General features: G+C 41.3%; 1 protein-coding gene across 12 annotated transcripts in view; it reads right to left on the reverse strand.

The window, feature by feature from the left end:
• The window catches only part of CDK12 (cyclin dependent kinase 12), a 63,874-nt gene extending 59,038 nt beyond the window's left edge, over positions 1-4,836 (reverse strand). For all 12 annotated transcript variants that reach the window (XM_028165300.2, XM_028165299.2, XM_057535539.1 and 9 more), the window contains exon 1: positions 3,201-4,836. In XM_028165300.2, the coding sequence (XP_028021101.1) occupies positions 3,201-4,249 (1,049 nt within the window). In that variant the 5' untranslated portion in view covers positions 4,250-4,836. The remainder of the gene's footprint in view (positions 1-3,200) is intronic.
• Between the last annotated feature and the right edge of the window lie 6,577 nt (positions 4,837-11,413).

The following is an 11,413-nucleotide window of genomic DNA, read 5'->3' on the forward strand; positions in this document are numbered from 1 at the left end:
TTGCGCCTATACTAAACAAACCCCCAATATACAAGAGTTAGGATTTACAAAAACTAGATAAACCAGAGAAACTGTCTTACCAAAATAATTTATTAGAAATTCTTAAAACTATGATGGCTTCTAGTACTTTCAAATATAAAATGATTTCCAATAAACTTTTTAGGAATTCATAAGGCAAGGTATTATTGCATGTTCAACTTATCTTCTCCATTATTAAGGAAGGATTGGGAAGTAAAATCTGGGAATCTATAAGGCAGATTATTCTAAATTAAAACCCAAACCCTCATTAATTCTTTTTTGCTTTTTAATAAAGCCTAATGTGCTTAGGGCTCAGTGTGAGGAGGAAAAAAAATTAGCACAAAAAATGTGACTGGACAAAAGATAATTTGCCCAGTAGTGTAAAACGAATTGTTCCCATTCCAGATCTTCAATATCTCCCTTTATCGTTGATCATTGGTAAGATTGATGTGATTCAAAATGTTTCAAAACAAATAGCATATACATGGTAAGTGAAACAACTCACATGATGTTAGTCATGATTTTCTTATACCTATAATGCTTTTTGGAAACTTTCTTCCAAGTTTATTAAAATGTAAAGTTATCATTGGATTCAAAGTGCTCAAAACAACAATAACAACAATGTATATATGAACACGAGGATATAAAATACTGCAAGTAGTTAAGTGAATTTACCAAATATCCAATTACCCTTCAGAAAACTAATACTTCTCTTGTAAATGAGTGGCTAAAACAAGAGGTATTCTCATATTGAATTATAGGGTGGTCTAAAACTAACATTATCTCAGGAAAACACTAAATAATGTCAGAGACCGTGCTCTACAAACCACTGTTTCTTTCATCTTTCAGCATGACTAAATCTTCCTAAGGAACTCTGCTACAAATCCTCAACTTCTGAACAGAAGCCTACTGTTAATAGGACGTTTGGATGGCCATAACTTATATAAACGTTACATTTGAGGTCCAGGTCCACTCTTCATGGAAAGAAGGGGGTAAAAGGGAACAACAAATAGGTAAATGCAGGCAACAAAAAAAATTGTTTTCAAAAACAAATGTATTTTTTCCCTGAATTAAGTTAGGTTCCACCATTTGAAATGAAATTTCTACTATTAATCACTACTAATTTGGTGGATGCAAAGACCTTGCGTTTCTGCCAAATCATTTTCAGTCTTTAAAAATGAAATCTTTTGTTTAATTTTGACTGTCTCTCTCAAGGAAAAAAAAAAAGAGAATACCATAAAAGGGATCTGTATGTTCCTCCACTCTGACTCTAAGAAATTGAATGAGGAAAAATACGTACATAACGCACACACACAAACACATAATGCTCTTTTCAAGCTAACTAAAAATGTGCATGTGACTCCAGGATTATTATGTAGTGTTTATATTTGTGTCCTATAATACTGTGTCTCCAATTCTTTGATTTATTTTTACCAACACTGCACTAGTTCCAACTAAGTGAGTAGAGGAAGAGAGAACTTGAGATTTGAATCCAAAAGGAATCATTGCAAAGTAGCAGTTTTTACTGAAACTTGTTTTAGTGCTTTAGCCTCAATGTAATTCTGTATTTCCAAACCCCATTAACAATCAAAAATTCTCAGAATAGCCTTTATGAAACTACTCCCTCAAGAAAACAAATATTCTTAGAATATTTCTTAGGCATCCTTTAAAAACTAAGCAATTTTACAAATTGTACACTTAAGACATCCATTTCACTGTATATAAATTTACCCCTCATCCCTCCAAAAAAAAAAAAAAGTGAACTCTAGCTAATGGTGTACATGCTAAAGTGTTTACAGTGAAGTATACGGATGTCTGCAACTTACTTTGAGATGAATCAAAACAAATGAAGGTGGAGAGATGAATAGAGTCCTCACTACAATTCTTTCAACTTTTCTGTGTTTGAAAAATTGTAATAAAATGGAGGGGAAAAGCCTAAGGAACTTCAGACTCTGACAGCTAAGAACTCCTGTAGCTTGATGAATTCAAACTAGTTTATGAATAATTATAACTTTAAGTCAGCAAAAATTACTCACATTGACCATATAAAAGACATGCATGGATTTTTTCGAATTCGCCTAATTTCTCTACTAGTGTTCAACAACATTTTCCTCACCCTTTGATAGAATTTACTGACTGGCTCCAAGTACCAGGCACTGTACCTGGCTATGCACTCATATTTACTAATTAATCCTCACAACAACCCTAGAAGTAGGTAGTTATTATTCTCATTTCACATAGAGAGAAATTAAATTATACGCCAAAGGTCACAAAGCAAGATTAGGATTCCACTCAGGTAGAACTCCAAAGCCCAAGTTCTGCTTTTGAGGAAAATGTTAAGTCCACAAAGAGGGAGGTACATCTCATCACCTAGGAACAAGAACAATTTTCTGTAGACAATTCACTTCAACAATTAAATTTCAAACTAACATGACTTTCTCACCAAAAATATCACAGTGAAGGTACTATTACCAATTTTTAAGAGAAAGTCTTTGAAATTCACCTGTGGTCACAAATAAGTCAATGGTGATGCTGTAAATAAAATCAAATTATCCTTGGAACCAATTTCTGCTAGGTTATACCATAAAAGGGAAAAAGAACTAATTGGCTGAATTTCCACTAGAAACATCACATGAAAGATAGGAGTCTCCTCTAAGTTATCAAAAAATTGTCAATTAGGAAATAAACTTACAGGTTTGGAGACTCAGTGAACAGCACAAATGGTAGATGACTTAGGCAAATAGCCCCGAGATAATACAAATGAAAATTTTTAATTTCTTACATCTCCAGTCAGGTCCAATGAAGCCTAAGGCACTAATACCAAAGTGATTTTTAAAAAGTTAAGACAAAGCAACCGAAATAGCTGGATAAACTCTGGGCACCAGTATCAATCCTATGCAGTCAGTAAGCAGAAGCCTATGATTTTTCTCACATGGGAGCTTACAACTGAAGATCCCACCACTGGAAGTACCTACCTTTAGCAGCTGCAGGCATGTGAACTCTGCACTTCTCCAATTCTGGGTTAAGAGGAGACCAGACTCACCTACATGATGACTAGCCAATAGCAAAGTGTTCTAGTCAATGATGAACACCGGGGGCTTCAACAAAATGTTAACATGTCTAATCGCCAGTTCCTCATAAGCCACCGTAAGAAAGAACGGACTGTTAGACAAATAGCTCACCTGGGGAGCGGACTCCGGCTCAGAGAGCGCTTGCTCAGGAAAGGGCTGCTGGACCGCCTTCGGCCGTAGGGACTGGGTGATCTCCCACTGTAAGAGCCACTCCTTTCATAGCTGGAAGAACGTCGCCGGCTATAGGGACTCACAGACCTCTGTCGTCTACTGTAGGGACTGGGTGACCGTGCGCTGGACTGGTAGGCCGAAGGTTCCTTGTAAGGTGGGCTGATTGACTGCCTTCTTGAGGTACTTCCCGGACTCTTCTTGTAGGAGTCATAATTGCTAGAGGTGTGAGATCTCGGGGGACTAAGGTCATAATCTTGGCCGTAAGAAGCTCCTGACGGGCTATCATCTTGCTTGGGGCTGTCCGACCACTTCCGGTGGGGGCTCCTGGACCTCCGTTTGGGGCTGTCCACGGTTTTGTAACTTTTGGGTGTTTCCCTTTTCCGATGACTTTTACTCCGGTCTTTGTGCCCGGACTTCAACTCACGTTCTTTCCGGGTCTTCTCCTTATGGAGTTTGGATGACCTGGATTCCTTGTTGCTGCTGCTTTTGGAGATCTGCGTCTTCCCATGGTCATCATTCTCCTCATTTGAACGCTTTGAACTTCCTGATATCCGGTCCTTCATCGATCCCGACTTGCTGGAGGCTTCCAGGTTTTTTTCTTTCTCTGACTGTTTAGTTTTTAGTAAGTCCCGGGAACGTCTGTGCTGGTGGTGACGGTGTTTGTGCAGGCGGTCACTCCGATCAGTCCCGCGACGTTCATCATTCTCCCTCCGGTCCAGTTTGAAGGCCATGTCGTCAGAGAAGGTATCGGAATCAGAGCTAATGTCATCATACTCCACCAAAGGTTTGATAATTGTACCCAAAGGTGCTGCTTCGGGGGTCACCAACCCCATGTCTTTGGAGTGCTTGGACCTATGCCGCTTGTGCTTCGACACCAAGCGGTGACGCTCTCTGCTGTTGGAGCTGCCACCTCCCGATGACGGCTGCAAAGTTCCAGAAGCTCCTCCACTCCCGTCCTTCTTGCCCCCATGTCTCTCTGGATTGGGCATTCCCTTTCCCCTGGCCTCAAAAAGGGGAAAAAGTTCCCCAGCACTCCAAAAAGTAACCCCCACCCTCCCCCCCAGCCCCAGCCCCACGCCTACCAAAGCGCCCCTACAAGGGGGTGGGGAGGGAAGGGACGGTAGCCCAGGCTCCTCCTCCCTCCCGACTCCTCAGCACCCTCCTACATGAGGTGGGGGGTGAAGGAGCCAAGGAAGAAATGAGAGTTCCTCAGCAGTGGAGTTGCGAGACAACGGGTAGCCGCTCGAGTCTGTTTCCCCTCCTCCCCACGCCGAGCCAATCCTCAGGCCCAGGCGCCGGGGAGGTCGAGGAAGTAGGAAGCCGACGGCCCGGGGCTGTGGGGCCGACTCCTGCTCTGGGGCCCTGTGAGGACTGCGCGCGCCCTTCCCCTACCCGGGAGCCCGGCTCGGGGCGGCTTCCTGTCGCTGGGGTCCCGCGGCCTAGGTGCCTCACGCCCCCTTTGTCCCTCGCTCCTGAAAGAGCCCCTTTTCTAGCTTCCGCCTCACCTCAATACCTCACCCTCACTCGCTCCCTCACAGAGACTCTCAGTCACACACTAGGTTAAACCGAAACGGCACTGGGAGGAGGGGGGAGGGGGTAATCCCAGGAAATATCGCGAGAATCTGCAGTACTCTCGCGGTATTTCGTGCTTCCTTTCACCTCTCGCCACTGCCTGCTCAAACAACGCGAGAGCAGGTCCCAGGCCAGAAACGCATTCCGCCAGATTCTCGCGATAAGATCCCAGCTCCCCGTTTGAGCAAAACTTTATTGAAACGGACCTAGGAGGAATTTTTTAATTCAAGACTTTATTAATAACTCAGTGAACAAATACATATTCCCAAGTTCCGGCGCAAACTAATTTTTGCATACTCTGTAACAGCTCCTTTAAATACCAGGATGAAAATATTGTCAACAGGATAAAGGGCAAATGTGGGGCTATTTCAACCCAAGTGCCTAAGTATTAATGATTCTTCCCACTTAGGTAGCATACACTACTACGTGCATTATTACTAATTCTCGTACTGCCCTGCAAAACACGATTTCCTCATCCCTATTTAACAGATAAGGAAACCCGGACTCAGAAAAATTGAGTAAGTTATTTAGGGTAACAAAGCTAATCCAGCAAGAGCCAAAGAAGAGATTAAAATTCACGTCTGGGGACTTCCCTGGTGGTGCAGTGGTTAAGAATCTGCCTGCCAATGCAGGGTGCGTAGGTCCGGGAATATCCCACATGCCGTGGAGCAATTAAGCCGGTGCACCACAACTACTGAGCCTGCGCTCTAGAGCCCGCGCTCTAGAGCCCACGAGCCACAACTACTGAGCTTGCATTCTACGACTACTGAAGCCCGCACACCTGGAGCCTGTGCTCCGCAACAAGAGAAGCCACAGCAATGAGAAGCCCACACACCACAGCGAAGAGTACCCCCTGCTCGCCACAGCTAGAGAGAAATCCCGGGCACAACAACGAAGACCCAACACAGGCAAAAAAAAAAAAAAAAAAAAAAATTCATGTCTGACAAACTACAAGCTCTTTCATTGTGTGGCACTACCACTCTCCAGTCTGCTTAAAATCTTAAGAACCTTGAAAGCTCATCACCTCTTGAGATCCTCTTATGGCTCTTTTGGAATCATTTAGCCATTTATCTTCACACAGAAGATTATAGTTATGAACAAGCAAAGCATAGTATTCATGAACAGGAAAAAGTATCTTACACTGCTCCTCATTTTTTATTTTTCAAAATTCCTTGGCACGTGTTAACTCATTCCATTCACAACTTACCTCTTCACAACTAACCCCTGAAATAAGTTGCATTAGTGAGGCGACTAAGGAACAGAGAAGCTAAGTGGCTTGTCCAAGGTTCCCCATTCTTTTCTTCAATAAATATGTGTGTGAGACGTTAAGGTCATTCTCCGTGTGCTAGTGCCCACTGAGGGCCCTCAAGAAGGATATAGACAATATATTCATACCTCAAAATATAAGGTAATAAATGTCATAAGAATGATACAGAGCAGTGTGGAGGTTCAAAAGAAGGTTGGGAGTGGTAAGAGAAAGCTTTATAAAAGTATGACATTTGAGGGGCTTCCCTGGTGGCACAGTGGTTAAGAATCCGCCTGCCAATGCAGGGGACACGGGTTCGATCCCTGGTCTGGGAAGAGCCCACATGCCGTGGAGCAACTAAGCCAGTGTGCCACAACTACTGAGCCCGCATGCCACAACTACTGAAGCCCGCACGCCTAGAGCCCGTGCTCCGCAATGAGAAGCCACCGCAATGAGAAGCCCGTGCACTGCAACGAAGAGTAGCCCCCACTCGCCGCAACTAGAGAAAGCCCACGCGCAGCAGCGAAGACCCAACACAGCCAAAAATAAATAAACAAAATAAAAAAAAAAGTATGACATTTGAGTTGGACCAGAAAGAGTAGATAGGGATTTGTATATGCAAAGAGCAGCCAGTAAATTAGGAGTCAGAAAACATTCTGAATGAAGGCAGAAAAATCTACTCTCTAAATCACTCCCTGAAAATGTTCTTGTTGCTTTGGGTCACATGGGTACAAAAAAAGTTTTTTACTTAAATGTTTGAGTCCATAAATCTTCATTTAAAAAAATGAAAAAGACGGGGAATTCCTGGCGGTCCAGTGGTTAGGACTCGGTGCTCTCACTGCCAGGGGCCCCGGTTCCATCCCTGATGGCAGAACTAGGATCCCACACACTGTGCGGCTCAGCCAAAAAAAAAAGGAGAAAGACCAAGTTTTTCATGACAACTTTTTAATCATCTACGGAAGTAAAATTAATACTATCAAGAAAAAAGAAAGAAAAAAAGAGGATAGAGTTAAGTACTCGAACTCAGGTGTGGTAACTCCTCATTCATTGCTGCAAGAGGGCCTGGATGTAAAGGTCTCCACCAGTGTCTAACATGATGGCAGATGACATGAGACTTAATGAGCCGATTAGATGAAATGACTAGTCCACCTTATTAAACGTTGGCATGAGTTCAGCAAAATTACTCTGATTTTTTTCTATCTTTTAAATGAGATCAAGGTTTTGACCCAGGATGCACCCACAACCCACAGTAAAATGGAAAAGTGGGGATGGCAAAAGGAATTGTGATAATGTGGCAAATTAAATCTTGAAGAGTAAAATTCATTATCCAAATTAGTCCACCATTATTCCAGCAGTAGAAACTTTCTCTCTTTTTTATTAATTTATATTGGAGTATAGTTGCTTTTTTTTTTTTAACTCATTGTGTTATTTATTTATTTATTTATTTATTTACTTGGTTGCACCAGGTCTTAGTTGCAGCTCGCTGGCTCCTTAGTTGAGGTACATGGGCTCCTTAGTTGTGGCATGTGGACTCTTAGTTGTAGCATGCATGTGGGATCAAGTTCCCTTACCAGGGATTGAACGGAGGCCCCCTGCATTGGGAGTGCGGAGTCTTAACCACTGTGCCACCAGGAAAGTCCCTGGAGTATAGTTGCTTTACAATGTTGTGTTAGTTTCTGCTGTTCAGTGAAGTGAATCAGTTGAACGTATACACATATCCACTTTTTTTTAGATTTCCTTCCCATTTAGGTCACCACAGATCACTGAGTAGTGTTCCCTGTGCTAAACAGTAGGTTCTCATTAGTTATCTATTTTATACATAGTAGTGTATATATGCCAATCCCAATCTCCCAATTCGTCCTACCCCCTCCCTTCTGCCCTTGGTAACCATAAGTTTGTTCTTTACATCCGTGATTCTATTTCTGCTTTGCTAATAAGTTCATATGTACCATTTTTCTAGGATCCACATATAAATGATATCATATGGTATTTGTCTTTCTCTTTCTAACTTACTTTGCTTAGTATGATAATCTCTAGGTCCATCCATGTAGCTGCAAATGGCATTATTTCATTCTTTTTTATGGCTGAGTAGTATTCCATTGTGTGTGTGTATGTGTGTGTATATATATATATATATATCTCACATCTTCTTTATCCATTCATCTGTTGATGGACATTTAGGTTGTTTCCATGTCTTGGCTATTGTGAATAGTGCTGCTATGAACATAGGGGTGCATGTATCTTTTTGAGTTATAGTTTTGTCCAGATACATGCCCAGGAGTGGGATTGCTGGATCATATGGCAACTCCATTTTTATTTTTGGGGGGAACCTCCATACTGTTTTCCACAGTGGCCGCACCAATTTACATTCCCATCAACAGTGTAGGAGGGTTGCCTTTTCTCCACACCCTCTCCAGCATTTATTATTTGTAGACATTTTAATGATGGCCATTCTGACTGGTGTGAGCTGGTACATCACTGTAGTTTTGATTTCCACATTTCTCTAATAATTAGCAATGTTGAACATCTCTTTATGTGCCTGTTGGCCATCTGTATGTCTTCTTTGGAGAAATGTCTATTTAGGTCTTCTGTCCATTTTTCGATTGGTTTTTTTTTTTTTTTTGGTTATTGAGTTGCATGAGCTGTTTGTATATTTTGGAAATTAAGCCCTTGTCGGTCTCATCATTTGCAAATATTTTTCTCCCAGTCTATAGCTTGTCTTTTCGTTTTATGGTTTCCTTTGCTGTACAAAAGCTTATACGTTTGATTAGGTCCCATTTGTTTATTTTTTATTTTTTTTAAAAGATATAGTACATTTTAAAAAATACTTATTTATTTAGGCTGTGCTTGGTCTTAGTTGCGGCTCATGGGATCTTAGTTGCCGCATGCTGCATGCAGACTCTTAGTTGAGGCACGCATGTGGGATCTAGTTCCCTGACCAGATCGAACCCAGGCCCCCTGCACTGGGAGTGGGTGGAGTCTTACCCACTGGACCACCAGGGAAGTCCCCTATTTGTTTATTTTTGCTTTTATTTCTATTGCCCTGGGAGACTGACCTGAGAAAACATTGGTATGATTTATTGTCAGAGAATGTTTTGCCTATGTTCTCTTCTAGGAGTTTTATGGTGTTATGTCTTTAAGCCTTCAAGCCATTTTGAGTGTGTCTAAATTTTTAAATACAACTGCTGAGATTGGCCCCAAAACTGGTGAGAATTGTGCCTTTGTAAAATAAGGGTTGCTTCCCTCTACAGAAAAACTTTGAACTCTGAAATTCCAGGACTGCATGATTTGCTTTATTTGCATGACCTCCCAGGGCAGGGAGTCAGGGCAACTCTGGGAAGCCCAAGGTGATCAGTCAGGTGATGACTGTAGTTTCCCTGTAAATCCCCCAAAGCAGGTCAGAAAGCTTCTCCTTAGGCTGTACACAAGGGGAAATATTTAACTAAAGTTATAATAATTTTCCCCCACCCCAAGGCCAATTTGTTAGTTTAGATTTTGGTTTAAAGAGTCCTCTGGAGTCTCCCACAAAGCTTAGTCATTTAAAATTTGTCCATCCTCCTCTTCTTGGCATATAAGATTACTCCTATGTGTACCTTAAATGCTTTTCTTATTTAATGACACGTCTCTCCTATCTTTACTTTTAGAGTACAAATTTTTCCACAATGTCATTTCAGCTGCATTTTTGGTTGAGAAATAATAACTTATTCTATTCTGTGACTAAAATTTGGTAAAGTTTATTCTGTTTTCAAGTTTTATATGATTTAACATTTCCTAGCCATACTTAGTACAGACATTATTGTTTATTTGTACAGAGAGCTTCCATGGGGAAATGTAACTGTGTATCCAACAGTGATACTTTGGGCATAAGAATAAATTAACAAAAAATTTTTGGGTGCCTACAATTACAGTGACCAGTCATATTTTCAGAACTCTAAATCAGGTGAGCCCATCAAGGGCTGGGGCTGTGCTTTCAAGTTTATATTACCAGCTCCTAATACACAAGTATTAGGACTCCACAGACATTTGTTGGATGAAGAGCACTTTGACAACAGGAAAGGAAACAGCATTTTATTTTTTGCTTTTATTTATTTATTTTTTGGCCGTGCCACACGGCTTGTGGGATCTTAGTTCCTCAACCAGAGATAAAACCCAGGCCCTTGGCAGTGAAAGCGTGGACTCTTAACAACTGGACTGCCGGGGAATTCCCACAGCATTTTAAATATGAACTGTCTTTGGAAATTCTCACTTGGATAAATGCCCTCTGTACTTCGTCAATGTTAAGATTGCTAGATTTACATTCTATAATATTTGGAACATACTTTTACACTAAAAAAAATTTGATTATCTGAAATTCAAATTTAATTGAGTGTTCTGTTTTTTATCTGACAACACTACCAGTTTATCCCAACAATATGCATTGAGTCTCTGACGTGTCAGGAGCTAGGCTAGGCAGTATCACTAGACAGTAGTGAAAGCAGCTGCCCTTCCTGGATTTGATAGTTTAGCAGGGAAGACAAGCATTGAATGCATCATCATGTACTTAATTAATTTTGATGGTGAAAGTGGTATTAAAGAGAAATTTGAAATAATATAACGGAGGACCTGATCAAGTCAGGGGTTAGAGAAGCCTTGCTTCTCTAGTCCAGAGCAAGAGACATTTACATTGAGATCTGAATAAGTCGGCCTCAGTGAGGAGAGGGGGATGGGGTAGGGAAAGACCTCCCAGCAGTTAAAAAGGCATGTTCAAGAACCTTGGGAGAGGAAGGAGTGAAGGAATTGTCTGCAGGTGGAAGGTCAGTGTGGCTGGGGTTTGGCAAGGGGAGAAGAGCTGGGTCTTGAGAGGCTTTTTAGGCCCAGTAAAACATTTGTCTACTAAGCCCAAGTACAGTGCTAGGTAGTGGGGATTCAGAAATGAGAGGCAATTCCTGCCCCGAGAAACTCACTGTGTAGTGACTGAAAGGAATGAGGGCACAAGGAATAGACAAGAAGTAAAATTTAAGTTCTACTTTCAAGGAGCATGGTTTATATCTTTGTGGCAATAAGCATGTGGCAAATAAAGATTTATTCTTATTAAATTTACACTGCTGTGCCTGCTCATCTGAACTGCAGTTACCTGCTGGAATGGCTTCGGAGGATGTTTGCATATCATTTTTGAAATATGGGGAATGTCTGAGACTAAAGAACCAGTGGAAATCCATTGCTTAATATCCTTAGAGCAAACTAGGTAAAATCCAACTTTTCAGCAGTTATTCTCAAGGGTGTGTATGGAAAAAAAGAACATTAAAAAAAAAAAAAAGGTAGCCTTAACTATTTTAAGAACTTCCACCCAATGCTA

The sequence above is a fragment of the Balaenoptera acutorostrata genome, chromosome 20 (assembly GCF_949987535.1).
Source record: "Balaenoptera acutorostrata chromosome 20, mBalAcu1.1, whole genome shotgun sequence".
Classification (NCBI taxonomy): Eukaryota; Metazoa; Chordata; class Mammalia; order Artiodactyla; family Balaenopteridae; genus Balaenoptera; species Balaenoptera acutorostrata.